The 17,764-nt window shown below is 46.1% G+C and overlaps 2 protein-coding genes across 2 annotated transcripts; one reads left to right on the forward strand and one right to left on the reverse strand.

Annotated features, from left to right (window-relative positions):
* Window positions 1-223: 223 nt before the first annotated feature.
* LOC124695605 (30S ribosomal protein S16-2, chloroplastic/mitochondrial-like) lies at window positions 224-1,988 on the forward strand. The gene is made up of 3 exons (XM_047228432.1): window positions 224-370; window positions 827-872; window positions 1,505-1,988. The coding sequence occupies exons 1-3, from the start codon at window positions 238-240 to the stop codon at window positions 1,734-1,736; spliced, it is 411 nt and encodes a 136-aa protein (XP_047084388.1). The 5' UTR covers window positions 224-237; the 3' UTR covers window positions 1,737-1,988.
* A 625-nt stretch (window positions 1,989-2,613) lies between these two features.
* On the reverse strand, window positions 2,614-6,282 carry LOC124701438 (ubiquitin-conjugating enzyme E2 4-like). Its single transcript, XM_047233494.1, has 6 exons — window positions 6,084-6,282; window positions 5,928-6,007; window positions 5,433-5,547; window positions 5,267-5,319; window positions 5,011-5,139; window positions 2,614-2,975 (listed from the first exon to the last, which is right to left on the reverse strand). Exons 1-6 carry the CDS (start codon window positions 6,125-6,127, stop codon window positions 2,839-2,841), a joined length of 558 nt encoding a protein of 185 aa, XP_047089450.1. The 5' UTR covers window positions 6,128-6,282; the 3' UTR covers window positions 2,614-2,838.
* Between the last annotated feature and the right edge of the window lie 11,482 nt (window positions 6,283-17,764).

The following is a 17,764-nucleotide window of genomic DNA, read 5'->3' on the forward strand; positions in this document are numbered from 1 at the left end:
TGCGAGCCTATTTTCGCTCCCGGCCTCAAAAAGCTATCGGGACCGCTATCGGGGGCGCCGGGAATGAGGCTAGCCCATAACCGACGGTCCAAATTTAGATAACGAGCTTGCTAAGAAAACGCCCTTTTTTCGGCCCAGAATTCCTGCAACAACTTAGGATAGGCCCAGCCTAGCCCAGGACGGGAGAAAGAGCACGCTGACCTAAACTCGGAGAAGGCGAAGGCGGCGAGGAGGAAGATGGTGGTCCGGCTCCGGCTGGCGCGGTTCGGCTGCCGGAACCGGCCCTTCTACCGGGTCATGGCCGCCGACAGCCGCTCCCCACGCGACGGAAAGCACCTCGAGGTCCTCGGCTACTACAACCCGCTCCCAGGTTATTAGGCCTCCCTCGAATTCATTCCTACCTTTTGGGTCGATCCGGTCGTGCATCCCCGCCCCAGCTCAAATCCATACTTGAAGAAAGCCATTCAGTCGGAACCAAGTTTGAATTAATCCAAGACACATAATTCACACACTTAATGCAGCGTGCAGTCTATGAAATGGACTAATTAGGCATTGTTCAATTCTTTGTTCTGTGTTCTTCTTGGAAACGACTTAACAATCCAACCGGATGGACGTTCCTACATTCAAATGGGAACGCAGTTGCATCATGAGCAGGGTACATTCTCGCCGTATGTTTTTAAATGTTACTTCTTCGATTAGAGAACTTGACAAATGGTTGCCTAGAACAAAGGATTTGTGATGCGGTTTTTTTGGTGGGTTGGAGCTTTAGTTGTAACTGAACATTAGCTGACGAGAAAAGATGTGCCTTTTCTGTTGCTGTTTGCAGGGAAGGATGGTGGCAAGAGGATGGGGCTGAAATTCGACCGGGTCAAGTAAGTTCTGTGGTTGCTCCTGATTTTTCAATTTGCAGATTCTTGTTCGTTTATATTCCTGTTCGGAGAAAATTACACATGTTGCAGCTTTCTGCTGCACCTACTCTAGAACTGTCATTGCTTGTTCATCCTGGTAATATTAAGTTTTTTTTTACAGAATAATATTAAGTTACTATAGTATTAGTCTTTGTGATGGTTGGCCGTTTTAGAGGCTAAAACCTAAGTAATAATTTGGGTGATTCAGTAATCGTTCCATGAGGCAGTACATTTGTATCATTGAGGATTTTCAGAAGGTAAACAAAAAGGAACAAAACTGAAACTATGCGCTGCTGCACTATGCCTCTTGATTTTTGAAGCATTATACACTCATTCTATCCTTGCTGCCTTCCTCCCTTGGAGACTAAAATTACATAATAAAAATTAAAGAGTAACAATATAGTGGTTACACGTGTGTAAAATGTCCTTGATAAGTACTCCATCTGTTCCCTAATATATTGCCAAAACGTCTTATATTAGTGAACAGAGGAAGTACGTATTTGCTACCAATATGCTATTTTTTCCGCCTGGGCTGCAAGACCACATTACATGGTATAACTGGATTGACGCCATTCAACTGTACTTGTTGTGTATAGGTACTGGCTGTCTGTTGGGGCACAGCCATCAGACCCCGTGCAGCGTATCCTCTTCCGCGCCGGAGTTCTTCCTCCTCCTGCGTTGCTAGCTATGAGCCAGAAGGGTGGACCTCGTGATAGAAACCCCATTCACCCGATGACTGGGCGTCCCTTGGACCTTGAAGGTGTCACAGTTGTTGATGATCCCAGTGCTACCAAAGGTGACGCTGAAGAACCTACGCTGGATGCGTGATAATTTTCTGCTCTTGCATATGGCATGGTGTTGCGGGACGAAAGAACGTGTTTCGTGTTCTTGTGATAAAATGATGAGTAGATACTAGGTAGTGTACAATGTGGCAACAGTTCAGTCATGTAACTCCTTGTTTGCATTTTTGGAATTGCTACACCATGAGTTAACTGTCTCCTATCTACTAGGTTGTCTCGTAATTATGATTTTTTTTAAATGGACTATGAAAGGCATCCTTCAATGAGTTTCTCTGAGTTCTTTTTGGATGCCCGAGTTGACAAATAATCTTCAAGTTAAGTGCTGAACCATAACCATTTGTGGAGAACAAACATATGCTCGAAAGTTCCTGTATGATTTTTCCTGCTGTGTGATCTAATCATACCTGATGCTTTATCTGATGACCAACTTGCCTGGACACATTACCTTATAGCTATAGTGAACAAACATATGCTCAAAAGTTCCTGTATGATTTTTCCTGCGGTGTGCCACTGTGAACGGGGGCCTCAAAGCTGAGAATATCCACGACAACATGTTCGGCAACAAATCGGGCAATGAACATTATGTACGAGTTAAGCACTATAAACAGGTCATTAGTTCACTAGGGGTCTGGATGGCCCAGTATTGGCTCATCGTCGCCCTACTCATTGTCATCTTCTTCGCTCAGCCCTTCATCCAGTTAGGTATGGATTTTTTTTGTTCTAAAAAAAAGTTAGGTACGGTTTTGGAACACAAAATTCCATCCCAAAACAGTTCAGTCCCAGCAGGATTCAACAAAAATTCCTCAACCGAAACAGGCTGAGGCAGAGAAAAATTCAGCCCCCCCAGGATCCGACCAAAATTCTTGCATTTCAAACAGTGCCGTGACAGAGAATTCACTTTCGAATGAAACAAATCCAGAGTAACCATGCATTTCAAACCGGGAAATTGTAAGTACTGCTGCAAATTAAATGTGTAAACTGAGGCTGGGCGTAAACATTACAGAAACACTGACTGTGCACTTATTTACATAGCATTCAGACTTTGGAGGACGAACTACAGACTGTTTAATTGCAGTTGCTGCAATAAACATTTTACAGGAATTAAGCTCCAGAAGTAGGCCACAAATTGACTAGGGGTCTGGATGGCCCATTATGGGCTCATCATCACCGGAGTCATCGTCATCTTCTTCACTCAGCTCTTCGTCGCTCGAATTATCTTCTGGAGCTATACCAGCATCCTCTGGTTTAGCATATTTTTCGCAGAATTCTGCAGAAATATGAGCAATATAATTCAGCTTTTGAGGCAACCCCCACTTTGTTAAGGAAAATAGTATCTTCTGATGAAATACTGCAACCACTATTTGATAGAAAGAACAAATCTCAGTAAAGTTGATTTGGTGACATGATTACAAACACTATATTCTAGCATACCAAGTGTCTCCAGATCCTAAAAGCAAATATCTGCACCAGCAAAATGAGTTACTGACTCGGCAAGCCTGACATACCAGGTTAGGTTCCTAGATAAGCAAACCAGATCCACAGCATGTTTCTCTTGAGACCTTTTATGATTACAACCTATCTATCACATCAGCTCATGATCACACATTCAGAATGAAAAGTCTTTTCTTTTTTGGAGTTTTTCAGGGTTTCAGTGTCTCTTATAAAACATGCCACAATGCTTGGACGTTTTCTTTTCAACTTAATTAATAGGCAGCGCCCCTGCCAGTTGCTCAAAAGAATGTACCCTCCCATGATGACTAAACAATCCCAGCTATGAGCTAGTTCCCTAATTATTTGAGGACGTGAAAGTCTTATGCTGCTAAACATCACCTTACATTAATAAAAAGATATGCATAAAAGCTAGGATATTAGACTTGGGCATCGGCAAAATGGGCATCCAGTTCAGCTTTTTTACGTATTTCCCATAAACAAACTTGTATTTTGATTTCTAAATGGGATAAAACCATACACAAATTATAATTACACAAACATCTCGTGGTACAACATATTCTTTTACCTACTGCAGAGCTAACGAATGGTTAGCAAGCAACACACCAACAGGGTTTAAAACTTGCGGTACACACTTACATCTAAAGCCTATTCAGATTATATACCCTGTGGGGGTTGAATTATTTCTCTGTTGGACCCCTATCATTTCAATCCTCTAGTCAACATCTGATACAGTCCCCGAGAATAAATTGCTCTAGTCAAATAGTATCTATTACAACCAATCAGGGCGGCACTAGGGGTATTCCTAGGTATTCATGATAATACCAATGATTTTGGCACAATAGCGACGATTTTGGCAAAACAGCGACGATTTTAGCAAAACAGGGACAATTTTGGCAAAATGAATACCAGGTTGCCAATTCTGAAATTCCTAGCGACGCCACTACAATCAATGTGGAAAATTCAGATTTCTCTATAGGAACTTTAATTGGAAAAAATAGAACACCTGTAACAAACCAACAATCTTTGGCTGCTGCTTACCTAGAAACAAACCAACACTCTAAATAGTAGTCTAACTATTTTTTTCGCAAACAGTAGTCTACAAATCACCATTACGTGCATTAAATTTATACATGAAAGCTAGGGTATTAGAATTGGGCATCTGCGAAATGAGCAGCTAGCAAATTTAATGTAGCAATTTCCTAGAAAACGAACTTCTATGTCGGTTTCTAGATGAGATACATCCATGCACAGATTATAATTACACAAACTTCTCTTGGTACCACAAACTATAATTTTTACCTACTCGAACCAATGTATGGTAACCACACACCATACCAGCAAGTTTAAAACTTACGGTATGCACTTACGGACCTGAAGCCTACTCAAACTACATGAATAATTTTAATCCTCTAATCAACAACTGATAGTCCCTGGCAACACACTGCTCTTATCAATAGTATGCAATATAACCTATATAGCGATTTAGATTTCCCTTCTCTCAAAAACAAAATTATGTCTTTATAGAACCTTTATCCAAACACGCAAGTAGAACACCTATACAAACCAATGATCTTTGCAAGCTTCTTACCTAAAACCTGTACGGAAGTCGCGATGATGTCTGAAATTGTTCTTCAACATGTTTATATTACTTGTTATTGGTTATTGTATAAACGAACTTAGCATGGTAAACTAAAAGGACAGGTCAGAGTGAATGGCCGCCATGTATAACAAAAGAGGTGAATTCGTCCTTTCTACTACTTAGCAAAAGACTGCAAAGACTAAAGATAATCAATGGATAACAATAATGACTACGGATAACACTGTTATGCGTGTTAAGTAAACATGGTCACCTTTGACTTTTAGTTCATAAGCAGGGCGGTCACGCATCAACAGTGCAGCAGCTTCTCCGTTTAATGGATCGGAAGGATTTGGGTATAATAAGAGTTGCGGTAGGAAGACTTCAAATACATTGACAAGATCTGCAAAACGAGGCATATAGGTTGAAAGGTGAGACTGCTGTAGATAAAATGGTAGATAACAATCAAAGAAAGGTGATTAGCAGGGCCATCAACAGAAATACTAGTAAGATAGAAAGATCAAATTTACCAAACATTGGGCTCCACGTCTGGTTAATGACATCCAAACAGACGGAACCAGACCTGCATTTTGCATCCATCCAAGGTTGGTTAGGACACAGGAGTAGTTATTGTCGTTTGAATCGAAGTGAGCATATAAGAAAAGAAAAATTATATACTGAATGCGATATACTCACAGTTCATCAACATTGGGGTGATATATCTTATTGACAAAACCAATTGAAGGAGACCTGTACGGATACGCGTCAGGCAATTCTACTCTAACCTTCCATACGCCTCCTTGGTAGAGACCTGTTGAATTCAGCAGAACACCGATCAAGCAGTGCGGCAGGAGCTCATCTGAGTTTTTTGCAAACATGACTGAAGCTTAACAGCTGATAATAAGATACTGATGAAGGCATCATAAACAAAAGGGAAACCTGCAAGTGGAAATTAAGCTTGGAGATCTACCAACCCACCGTGGTTCCTAAGCTAAATCAGCATAAGCAACAGGCAACAATGGTATTAAAGAACAATGGGCGTAGAGAGAGAAAGGACCCAGGAACATGTTCAGTTCCGTCTAGATTCGGAAATCGGAAGCTACGGGGTACTAATCGCTCTAGTAGAGAAGTGAATCGAAATCGTCCGGCTATGTGCGACAAGAAGACAAGAACAAGAAGAACCGTCCGTACTTTCGTTCGGCCCACGGAACTCGACGAAGAACTCCTGCATCCCGTCATTGACCATCTCGACCTTGTAGTCGCTCATCATCCTGCAAGCACCAAGAAATCCAGATCAGGGCCGAAATCCCCCATCAGAATCCAAGAAAATCCAAGAAGGGTGCTCACAGCTTCATCAGGTCCATCTCCCGGCGCTTGCTCGGCGAGGACATCCTGGGGGAGCCGAGAATCGGCGGCTCGTCGTGTGGAGATGCGTCGTTGGAGATAAGAGGGGAGGGATGGAGAAGATCGAGTCGGGTCGGGTGTCCTGTGGCGAGAGGCTATGGAAAGCAGAGGCAGGCAGGGGAAAGGGACACGGAGAGGGGAAGACGAAGGATGGATGGATCCAGGGGAAACTGGTACTGGTATAGGGTCGGGATGGATGGATGGTTACTTAATTAATCTCGGGGAATTATAAAGTTTTCTTAGTGCTGAAACATTGGTACTCCAAGATTTATCTTGAAACCGTCATACAAAAATAACTTCCCGTCTGAGTGAAGTACGGCCTACGTTTTCTTGTCCCAGCCAAAACTCACGGCTTACGATGTTGAGTTTCTGATTTTTCATGCCTTTCTACAAAGAATATTATGGTAGAGGTGTACATTATATTTTGTTGGATAATTAAGCATAATTCCCATGATTAATTCTAGAATATTAAGCATGACGACAGTAACTACTAACAGTGAAACTTGAACATACTAGATGCATTAATCAACATAAATAGTAGCAGGTAAATGGTGCAACATCCATCGCTAAACAGATCGAGATATGTCGAACGTACCGATCTGGTGGAGGTGGCGGTGCAGGTGTAGCAGATGATGTCGCAGCAGTAACGTTGTTGATGACAACGTTGTTGACGACGGGAACGACGGGTTGAAGTAGACGGTGTTGAAGACGATGGTAGGCAGCACCGCCCTACTTGGACGGAAGGCGACCCGTGATGAAGAGATTGAGCAGTCGCGCAAAGCGCTTCTCAAAAACCTAATTCGCCCTCTCCCGTACAGGATCGCAAAGGCGAGCGGTTCCGAAGATCTGCTCTCCCGTTCGCCGGTGCACGCCGGCAGGCGGGATGGAGTAGGTTACGATAGCGGCGCAAGCAGAGAGATGTGGAAATCCTAACTCGTGTATTAGATATGTTTCTGCGTTAGCCGGGCAAGAGATTATATAGGCTCAGAAAACCCTGTGCAACGTGGGCACGCCCATGTCTGCGAACGTTTCGAGTCGGGTACAGATAGCCCACGATCTGGGAGCGACCCAAACCGACTAACTGTGACTCGTCTGTCTAGGACTCTATTCGTTTTCCTGAACTACAAACAGGAAGGAAAGTCTCGACTCGAGGCTCAATCCACTCACCACGAGCGCGGCGCGCGTCGTGACGAGTCGAGTTGAGGCGAGCGAGGAGGAGGAGGAGCGTGCGTCTACCACTCCTATTCGCACTCACTTACTACTGGTGGAACAACCCACCTTATAAGGTGGTCTAACTTTCTCCCAACTTTCCATGTGGCACTAAACTTCCCACCTCTTGCCACGAGCTGCCACCAACTTGAGCTCAAACTCACAAGGCTGCCACTATGTGGTTTTGAGATTTATAGGGAAATCTGAAATATAGTATAGGACACTAAAAATGGGCCCAATATTTTAACAATCCCCCACCAGATCTCAAATCCCCATTTAGAGATTTACCGATACTCGTTGCTTGTTTATATACCAGTGTTTCAGCGGAGACTGTTAAGTTGAACTTCCGCCTAGAACCTTAAGCTACATCCATTCACACTTGAACAATGGACTAAGCCTTGAATTGCAAGTTTTGCGTGAACAGGGTTTCACTCAAAGTCATAACCAGTACATGGCTGCCAGTAGCCTACCCCGCAGGTGAAGCATATGCGTCATACTTCGTGGTCTCTTCATGAGTTTACTAGAGATCACCCAAATCTCATAGATTGCGACATTTAACAATCAGACTCATATAGGTGTGTTATTTCAAGAATGCTATGTAGGATAGCATCTTTGCTAAAATAGCCAACATAAACATATTAAGGCTTGTTGCCAACCTGTCTTACAACAATTGAGAGTTGTGCATCTTCACATAGAGAGGGTTACATAATACTCTCCTCAATTAAACCACTAGTTTGTTCTTCTCAGGTCCTAATTCACGGGATCTCCGATCACAAAGATTGGGTTACCACTATGGTGTAACATGGTCTCAAATCCATCTTCCTCGATGCACTTTCTATCACATTACGTGATAGTCCCTTTGTAAAGGGATCTGCCAGGTTTTTGTCTGTTTGAATATACGTAACAATTATTACTCTGGAGTTTCGCAATTTCCTGACAGACTTCAAACGTCTCTTTACCTGTCTTGATGACTTCGCGTTATCATTAGAATTGTTCACTTTGATAATTACGGTTTGATTGTCACAATTCAAAAGGATTGTCGGAACAGGTTTTCCAACCACGGGCAAGTCCATCAAGAGCTCACACAACCATTCTGATTCAACAGTGGTTGTGTCTAAAGCAGTAAGTTCTGCTTTCATAGTTGACCTCGTCAATATGGTTTGCTTGCAAGATCTCCATGATACTGCGCCACCTCCAAAGGTAAATACATACCGCTAGTGGCGTAGAGATCAGCTACATCAGAGATCCAATTTGAATCACTATATCCTTCAAGCACAGTCGAGTGCCCTGAATAGTGAATCTCATAACTCATTGTACCACAAAGATAGTGCATGACCCTATCAAGTGCATGTCAATGATCAGTACCCGGGTTTGACATGAACCTACTCAACTTGCTAACAGCAAAAGAGATGTCGGGTCTAGTCGCGCTCTCTAAGTACATGAGTGAGCCAACGATCTGAGAATATCTCAATTGATCTATGGCTATCCTCCGGTTCTTGCGTAGTATCACACTGGGATCATAAGGTGTTGGAGAAGACTTACTATCAATATAGCTGAACCGGCTAAAGATCTTCTCAACATAATGAGATTGCGTTAGAGTAATCTCACTCTCGTTCTTAATCAGCTTGATGTTCAGAATCACATCAGCTTCTCTCAGATCTTTCATATCAAAGCTCTTTGACAAGGAATACTTGACCTCATGTTGTACTTTCATGCTTGTACCAAAGATCAGAATATCATCCACATACAAACATAATATAACACCTTCGCCCCCACCATGGCGATAGTAAACGCACTTGTCAGCCTCATTAACAACAAAGTCTACAGAAGTTAAAGTTCTGTCAAACTTCTCATGCCATTGCTTAGGTGCTTGTTTCAGGCCATATAACGATTTCAGCAACTTGCACACATTTCTTTCTTCACCTTTTACTACAAACCCATTAGGCTGATCCATATAGATTTCCTCTTCCAACTCTCCATTAAGAAAAGATGTCTTTAATTCCATTTGATGAACGATAAGACCATAGGAGGCAGCCATGGACAGTAGTAATCGAATGGTGGTAAGTTTAGCGACAGGTGAATAGGTGTCGAAGTAGTCGTCGCCTTCTCTCTGTGTGTAGTCTTTCGCTACAAGCCGTGCTTTGTACTTCTCAATAGTACCATCAGGTCTTAGCTTCTTCATGAACACCCATTTGCATCCCAGAGGCTTGCATCCATGGGGTCGTTCTGATAGTTCCCAAGTTCCATTAGAAAGAATAGAGTCCATCTCATTATGGACAACTTCTTTCCAGTGATCTGCATCTGGAGATGCATATGCCTCTGCAATGGACGTGGGAGACGCAATGCGCCGTGGCATCCAGGAGCTCCCGTGTCGGCGCGACACGGAAGGCACCAGCCTCGAAGGCAGCATCCCCAACACGGGGTGGTTGCCGCCCTTGATGTGTGCGAGGACGGCCTCCAGCGTGCATCCCGACGCGCTCCACCAACGGCGGCGGCATGCGGTGTTGTTGCGTGCATGAGGGGGATGAGGGCCATCGTACACAGCCAGCTCGCGCTCGTACCTCTGCCGCAGAACTCCCTCCACGCCTAGTAGTTGTCGGGGAAGAAACGCGGGTCATCGCGCTACTAGTCGCTCATGGAGGCGAGCAGCGCCTCGATCTCTGTGTACATGGTGTCGCCTTGCGGCAGCAGGATCAGCACGCCTCCCACGCTTAGCCGCCAACCGCCAGGCGCGCGGAAGTCCGACGGCGCCGGGTAGCCGGCCATGCAAGAGCTACCCCCCCCCCCCACTGATGGAGGGACCGCCGGCCGAAGCCGTTGTTCGCCGCGTCGTCTTCGGGGAACCGATCGGCCATTGGAGCCGAGGTTTTTTCGACGAGAGGAGAGGGGAGAGAGGTGGAACGGCGGTGGTGAATGCGAGCAGGCGTGGTAGCTCCGCGATAAATAGAGGGGCGCAGACGTGAATGCGAGGAGACCGCATTAATTCGCCACGTGGAAGCTACACGTCGCGGCGACGACTGATCGGCGGCAGGCTTTTACAACGCGTGGAAGACGATGCGATGAGGACGACGATCTCTCTTTCTCGCCGACAGATCAGGGCCACCAGGCGCGCGGGAACTTTCCTCGACGATTCCCACGTTTATGTTTCGTCCGGACTCCTCGAGCACGTTGGGGGGGGGGGGGTGACATGGGCTCGCCGGATAGATGAAAGCCCGAATCCAGACGAAAACGAGGATCTGGGACGCGACTAGGCCATTTTTCACCATCCGAATAAGAAAACAGTTCCTGGAAACCTTATCGGGGAGACGGCGAGAGATGCTCATAGTTTAGGTGCAGATATGCTTATCTCATCGTCCGCTTTGTTAGCTGCGGCTAACAAATCTTGTAGGCAACACGCACGTGAAGCGAGTCAGTGTCGGCTCGGTGGAACTTTAGGCGCAATGCCTGCGGCATACCTTGATCTGTACCACTGTTGCTATCCCGTAGCCAAATCCATTGAGAGGTTATGATTCTTGCGCCACCTGCAAATATTCAGCCGTTGGGATCCTCCATCTGTTGTGATCCCCAGCTGGCCGAGGGCTATATAATGCCGTGTGCCCTTCACAGCTTTTCTTTTTCACAACAGCTCCCACGACGCAACAAGTTCTTTGCTGCGGCGAACTCCCAAGGCAAGTAAACCAATCTCATCTGTAGCTAATAACTCCATACATGTTCCTTGATGCCCGCTAGGCAAGAGACTTGCCAGCCGGCAAGACGGCGGCGGCCGCCGGCATCGACTCCGGGCTACCAATCATCAGCAACTGCAGCAGCTAGCGCATTACGACTAGCTGCACACCAATCGCCTTGTTTTCCTTTATAACGGCTTGCTTGATTCTTTTTCTTGCTTCATGTTTTTTGTGAATTTTTGTATACTCAGGCTGAGATGGACAGGCGCGACAAATCCCATGGCAGGAAGTCTGGCGGTGCTCATGACAAAAGAGAACCTCGCTCCACCAAGACGTACAAGGGCCATGCTAACAGATCCGTCAGCCCGAGCGGAAAAGAAGGTGAGATCCTTCATCTTCCGCCACCGCAGCCCAGGCAAAGTGGAAGGGTCACGACTTACATTAGGGAGTCGCCACGCCTTCCGGCGGTTACCGTTGCCTCGGTGCCCACGCGCAAGTGATCAAACACCGGCCGTGGCACCGCGCCTCCATCCAGCGAGGTTATCGTCGTGGATATTAAAGCTCCAATTGACATACCTCAAGTACGTACAACTCAAGTACTGCATATTTCTTCTTCCCTTGCGTCCATCTTGATCCAACAAATCTTATCATCTTCATGCCCATGATAAGCTTGAGGATGTTCTGCTGCACATCAAAGGCAAGGCGGAGCAACTAGCCTGCAACAAGCTCGCTGAAGGTGAGGCCAGCCACGCTCCTGCTGCCGAGCTTGTGGCGTCGCCGGCGCAAGTGCCCGCTCCTGCCCCGGGTATGCCCGTTCAAGCCACTGCAACTGAGGAGAAGAAGCGTCCTGCCACTTCACCCGTTGATGAAGTTGTCGGGACAGTCGTGAAGATGTTGCGTTCGCCCCACCATGGTAAGCTTACGTGCTCGCTTATCTCTTCCCATCCTGGTGCATCTTGGCCTTTATTTCTTCCTACTTTTGTGTGAGAACTCACTAGCTGCTTCTTTTAATTTCAGACTTGCTGAGTGACGCGCCCTTCGGTGCCTCTGCTTACTCTTCGGAGGCTAGGGCATTCCGCATTCGCCTTGAGAACAAGAAGCTCCAGGAGAGCGTGGCAGACATCTTGTCCGTCCTCCGCCGTCCTTCAAGCGGCGAGACGTCGGGCGTGCCGACACTTGCCCTTCCTGACGCGACACAGGCCGATCAGCGTATGAAGAGGAACGTCGCCGGCGACCTGGAGGATGTCCAAACAGCCTTGCGCGCCGTGCCGCTGGAGAAAGACGACGTCATCAACAAGATTGAGTACAACATCATAGCCTGGGATGAGGGATACAAGGGCTCGCCACTCGCCGACCTCAAGGCCCTTATGGGCCACCTGAAAGTGTTGGTGACTCGCCTTGAGGGAGATTCGTCATCCCGGCAAGGCTATCTCCCTGGCTTCTCAAGCACGTCCGCTCCTCCAGCATCTTGAAGCTGCTTGCACAGAAACCAATGAAGGGGTTGCCTGGCTGAAGGTAGATAGACCCCGTCTTGAGAAGCGTGTCGCCAAACTGGAGCAGGCGCGCGCCAAGCAACAAACATGCATCACAAAATATGGCAAGCTTGCTTCGGAAGCTCGTAGGCGGGAGAAGGAGGTCGCCGGGCTTTGTGATGCATGTTTGTTGCTTGGCGCACGCCTGCTCCAGTTCGGCGACACGCTTCTCAAGACGAGGTCTATCGGCCTTCAGCCGGGCAACTCCATCATTGGTTTATGTGCAAGCAGCTTCAAGTTGCTGGAGGAGCGGACGTGCTTGAGAAGCCAGGGAGATAGCCTTGCTAGGGGATGGCGAATCTCCCTCAAGGCGAGTCACCAACGCTTTCAGGTGGCCCATAAGGGCCTGGAGGTCGGCGGGTGGCGAGCCCTTGTATCCCTCATCCCAGGCTATGATGTTGTACTCAATCTTGCCGATGACGTCGCCTTTCTCTAGCAGCACAACGTTCAAGGCTGCTTGGATATCCCCAGGTTGCCGGCGACGTTCCTCTTCATACGTTGACCAGCATGTGTCGCGTCAGGAAGGACAAGTGTCGGCACACCCGATGTCTCACCGCTTGAAGGATGGCGGAGGACGGATAGGATGTCCGCCAAGCTCTCCTAGAGCTTCTTGTTCAGATCAAGGCGAATGCGGAGTGACCTAGCCTCCGAAGAGTAATCAGAGGCACCGAAGGGCGCGTCACTCAGCAAGTCTGAAAGTAAAAGAAGCATCAGCTAGTGAGTGCTCATATCAAAGTAGGAAGAAATAAATGCCAAGTTGTACCAGAATGGGAAGAGATAAGCGAGCACGCAAGCTTACCATGGTGGGGCAAATGCGGCCTCTTCATGACTGTCCCGACAACTTCATCCACGGATGAAGCAGCATGACGACGCTTCTTCTCCTCAGTTGTAGTGTCTTGAACGGGCATACCCGGGGCAGGAGCGGGCACTTGCGCCGGCGACGCCACAAGGTCGGCAGTAGGAGTGTGGCTGGCCTCACCTTCAGCGAGCCAGTCGCAGGCTAGCTGCTCCGCCTTGCCTTCGATGTGCGGTAGAACAGCCTCAAGCTTATCTTGCGCATGAAGATGACAAGATTTGTTGGATGAAGATGGATGCAAGGGAAGAAGAAAGATGCAAAACTTGAGCTGTATGTACTTCAGGTATGGCAAGCGGAGCTTCAGTATCCATGGTGATAACCTTGCTGGATGGAGGCGCGGTGCCACGGCCGGTGCTTGATCGCTTACGCGTGGGCACCGAGGCAACGGTAACTGCCGGAAGGGGTGGCGACTCCCTGGTGTAAGTCGTGACCCTTCCACTCTGCCTAGGCGGTGGTAGTGGAGGATGAAGGATCTCACCTTCTTTTCCGTTCGGGCTGACGGATCTTTCAGCGCGGCCCTTCTACGGCTTGGTGGAGCGGGGTCCTCTCCCATTTGACTCCTCGTTTCCCTTCCCCATCCTAAATTCTGCATCAATGGAGGCAGCAAGAATCCCTAACTTCGTTCGATTTCTTGTCCCATCTTCTATAAGTACTCATATCCCATGGATTTCATGGAGCAGAGCAAGAAAGAACTGGAGAATTCGAAGGAAAATCTAGGTAAGAATCTGATAGAAAGATTTATGGGAATTGAGATTTCGTTTTCTTCCATGGATTTGATGATTTGATCTTAATCTTTCAAAATTTTCTCTCCTCTCTTTTATACAGGCTGCTGAAAGTCAGATCTGGCCCTGGCGCCCTGCTTGTTGCAATCATCTTCGGTGGTTCGGCCCAAGATTCAGGTACTAGAAGAAGGCATCTCCATCACATATACTCCAGTACTCCATGATAGTATTATTTCCATTGTATGTTCATCTTTCTTTTCCATTCTAGTTTCAGACTGAAACTTTTAGTTCTGTTTTTATGTATCACTGGACTTGCAGTTCTAGTTTCAGATTTAGTTCTGTTCATGTCATAATTGGCTTAGCAACATTAGCTAGCTGATTTATCTTATAGCCCTTCTCTCTATGTTCATTATTCAGAGATTGCAATGGCGTTTGGGTCGAAACATACGCGTGTAGATGATCAGAATGATGATGAGGTCAAGCAGACTGGAGGTGATCGAGTTGATGTTGATCTAGGCAATACTGATAGCGCTGAAGAAGAAGATGATTCAGCCGAGCATGGTACTGTTGCAGTTAAATCCCTTCTTGATGAGGTTATTCTTGTTGATGCACGCAAGAAGAACTCTGGTGGATCAAGACCCTGGAAATGCAAGTATTGTGATAAGAAATTTACAAGTAGTTATACAAGAATTCATCATCATTTCTTTGGTCCTGGACCTGGCAAGCCACGACAGATCTGTACTATAAAGCTGAGTTTGCTCTTTTACGTGAGGATTTTAACTCCTTTATAATGAAGAAAGGTTTGTATGCAAAAGCAGCAAGCTGATGCTGCCACTATGAATGCCATAGATTGGTGGTTCAATTATGGTTCAGGAACTCCACATTTAAACGAGGTGGCAAAGAAAGTATTGTCTCAGCCAATAAGTAGCTCCTCTGCTGAAAGAAATTAGAGTACCTACTCATTCATATATAGTATAAAAAGAAACCCTCTGAATGCAAACACAGCTGATAAGCTTGTCTACATTCATGCAAACGAGCGTCTCAAGAGAAGGTTTTCAGAGGGCTACAATTCAGGTCCACATTATAAGTGGGATGTTGAGCCTGAGAACAATCTGTTGGAGGATTCTAGCTTGAAGCTTGAGCAGCTGGTTGGGGTATCTTGGAGGATGAACTAGCTGAACCACCAAGGAAATTTCGGAGGACTTGAATGTTGAAACACTAGGAACTAAATAACTGATCGGTACTATAAATCTGAAGCTCTGAACTTTGTATTATGTAACATATTGGCTCCTTTTTGTACTAATAATTCTGAAATCTGAACTATGTGGTTACTAATGGTTCTTTTTTGGTTGAAGGTACATGATGATTGATGAGTTGGTCTCTTGATGAAACTTGGAAACTTGGAAGACGACCGTCACTTGGATGCTGCTATTGAGTTTGCTTGTTGCGAATTTTAGTCAATTGTTGTCATATATGTTCCAGTACTCGAATTATCTATCTATCTTAGTCATATATGCTGCTACTAGGAAGATGCCTGGTTCAGGTTTCCTTGTTTGTTGGTCCAGTTCAGATTTGTTGCGTATATGAACTTGAGTTATCTATCATTTTATCTTAGTCATATATAAGCGTATATGTAAACTTTATCTGAATATCGTTTCTAGGTTAGTTGTATCAACTAGGACAGGTTCAAGTTTACCGTACCGAAATGACTTGGTTCACGTTCCCGACGTATAAGATTCAATCTAGAGATGCGTACCCCTAGTGTTTCCTATTTTTTTCATCCTCCGATTTCCGTCCCCCGTACCCTCCGTACCAGAAACATGGCAGCTATGGGAGAGCTCAGCCGCCGGCACCGCCGTGGGACAGGGAGGGGAGGGTGCTCCAAAGGCTTCCACTGAAGAAAATCACGCTGGCAAGCCTCTCCATCCCTACTGCGACGGGCTCCTCCGCCCTGTTCCGCTCCAACTGCCTTCTTCGCCTTGAATTTTGTGTGCAGTGTCTCATGAAAAAACACTGTGATTGTGAGTCGCTGTTGTGCTCCTGTCTCGTGGCTACCAAATGCAGGACGACGTGTTAATCGGAGAAGGATAAAGGAGGGTGTCGAAGGGGGCAGATGAGGGCGTCGGAGGGAGCTGTCGGAGCGGAGAGGTGGGCCTCGTTGCGGCTCTCCGGAGGAGCCAGTAAGAGTTGCGGCGGAGGAGTGTCGCACCTTGTCTACACCAAGGTACTGGATCCCAGTCCCACCGCGGGTGGAGAGTTTTTTTTTTTTTGACATGGAACCATATCATATCAATTCCATTAAACCTTAGGCATAGCAATATCGCTAGCCACAATCTCCGTTACATGATTCGGCACATTATCTGGCCACAAGAGGCCACTACCAGAGGAACCCGATGCACCTAGCGCCGCCATCGCATGCGCTGCTTTATTACAAGTTCTACAACTAAAAACAAAGGAAACTGAATTGAAATTCAGTCTAGCAAGCATCTTTGCATCCCTAACAAGGACGCCTACTGCTGAACGATCATACTCTTTGCTACTGAGAGCATTAACAAGCACTTGGCAATCTGACTCAACTATGATACGAGTCATTCCCCAGAGAGTTGTTTCATGGGCACTGATGCATAATTGCATACTACTCCCTCCGTTCTTTTTTAATTGACTCAGATTTAGTACAACTTTGTACTAAATTTGAGTCAATTAAAAGAGACCGGAGGGAGTACATCCAGTGGGCAGCTAGGTGAACGTTTTTCTCTGATTCTGGAAGTCCATACTCTAGCGTTTCCCAGCGCCTCCTAATCCTACAATCTACCATAACGAAGAACTTCAGTGGCATGATGACGTAAGTAGCTAAACTTAAACTTTGGCAAGGATGCGAGATTTAGTGAATACTCCTACATACAAGAGCTTTTTTTCCTTCTCTGCTTATCTCAAGTAGGTTGGATTCTCCGCTGCCTTGAGGCACTATATGCTGCTCTCCAACGTCTGAAGAGGTTTGTTCATAACTTCATCAACCTCTCACCGTTCACCAATTTACACTGCCCTTAAAAAGATATTCAGATCTCTCAAAAAAAAAAAGATATTCAGATCGACCGAGGACATGGCACAGTAAATGTTTATTACATGCAGTGATGCACACTATCATTATCTCTTTACTTCCCATATGTCAGTCTACTTCAAAATGTGGGCCAAACTTAACTGATATTTTGATCTTGCAAATGCCATTATTATTCCTCATTCCAAGCTCATCAAAATGAAATCATCGATAGTCCTCCCTCTATTGTATGTCATGACTTCTGGTCCATACATTTTCTGTGTACAGTCAGCTGATGAACTTTGAATCCGACCAACTTGCGGACATGACTCTTTGTTGCTTCTCATCTTGAAGATTGCATCCATGTACAGCTGGATCTATGCACTACATACGCTCTCTACTGAAGCATCTAACCAAATTAAAGTGTCTGTGTGTGGTAGGGGTGGGGTGGGGTGGGGGCGGGGGGGAGGGGGGGTGCCAAATCTTCTTACAGGAGCATACTCTAGTTCTTAAGACAAGCAGTCAAAAATCAACACAGTAAAGTTTATTATTCGCGCACAAGAGGATATCACTGAGCTGAGCCACCTAAACCTGCTACCAACACTA

Source organism: Lolium rigidum, chromosome 3 (genome assembly GCF_022539505.1).
Source record: "Lolium rigidum isolate FL_2022 chromosome 3, APGP_CSIRO_Lrig_0.1, whole genome shotgun sequence".
Lineage (NCBI taxonomy): Eukaryota > Viridiplantae > Streptophyta > Magnoliopsida > Poales > Poaceae > Lolium > Lolium rigidum.

Coding starts and splice junctions, on each gene's coding strand:
- LOC124695605 (XM_047228432.1), top strand. CDS start 238: ATGGTGGTCCGGCTCCGGCTGGCGCGGTTCGGCTGCCGGAACCGGCCC. Junction 371..826: donor CTACTACAACCCGCTCCCAG/GTTATTAGGCCT, acceptor TGCTGTTTGCAG/GGAAGGATGGTGGCAAGAGG. Junction 873..1,504: donor CTGAAATTCGACCGGGTCAA/GTAAGTTCTGTG, acceptor TGTTGTGTATAG/GTACTGGCTGTCTGTTGGGG.
- LOC124701438 (XM_047233494.1), bottom strand. CDS start 6,127: ATGTCCTCGCCGAGCAAGCGCCGGGAGATGGACCTGATGAAGCT. Junction 5,548..5,927: donor GTTCCGTGGGCCGAACGAAA/GTACGGACGGTT, acceptor TGAATTCAACAG/GTCTCTACCAAGGAGGCGTA. Junction 2,976..5,010: donor TTATGAACTAAAAGTCAAAG/GTGACCATGTTT, acceptor ATATTTCTGCAG/AATTCTGCGAAAAATATGCT.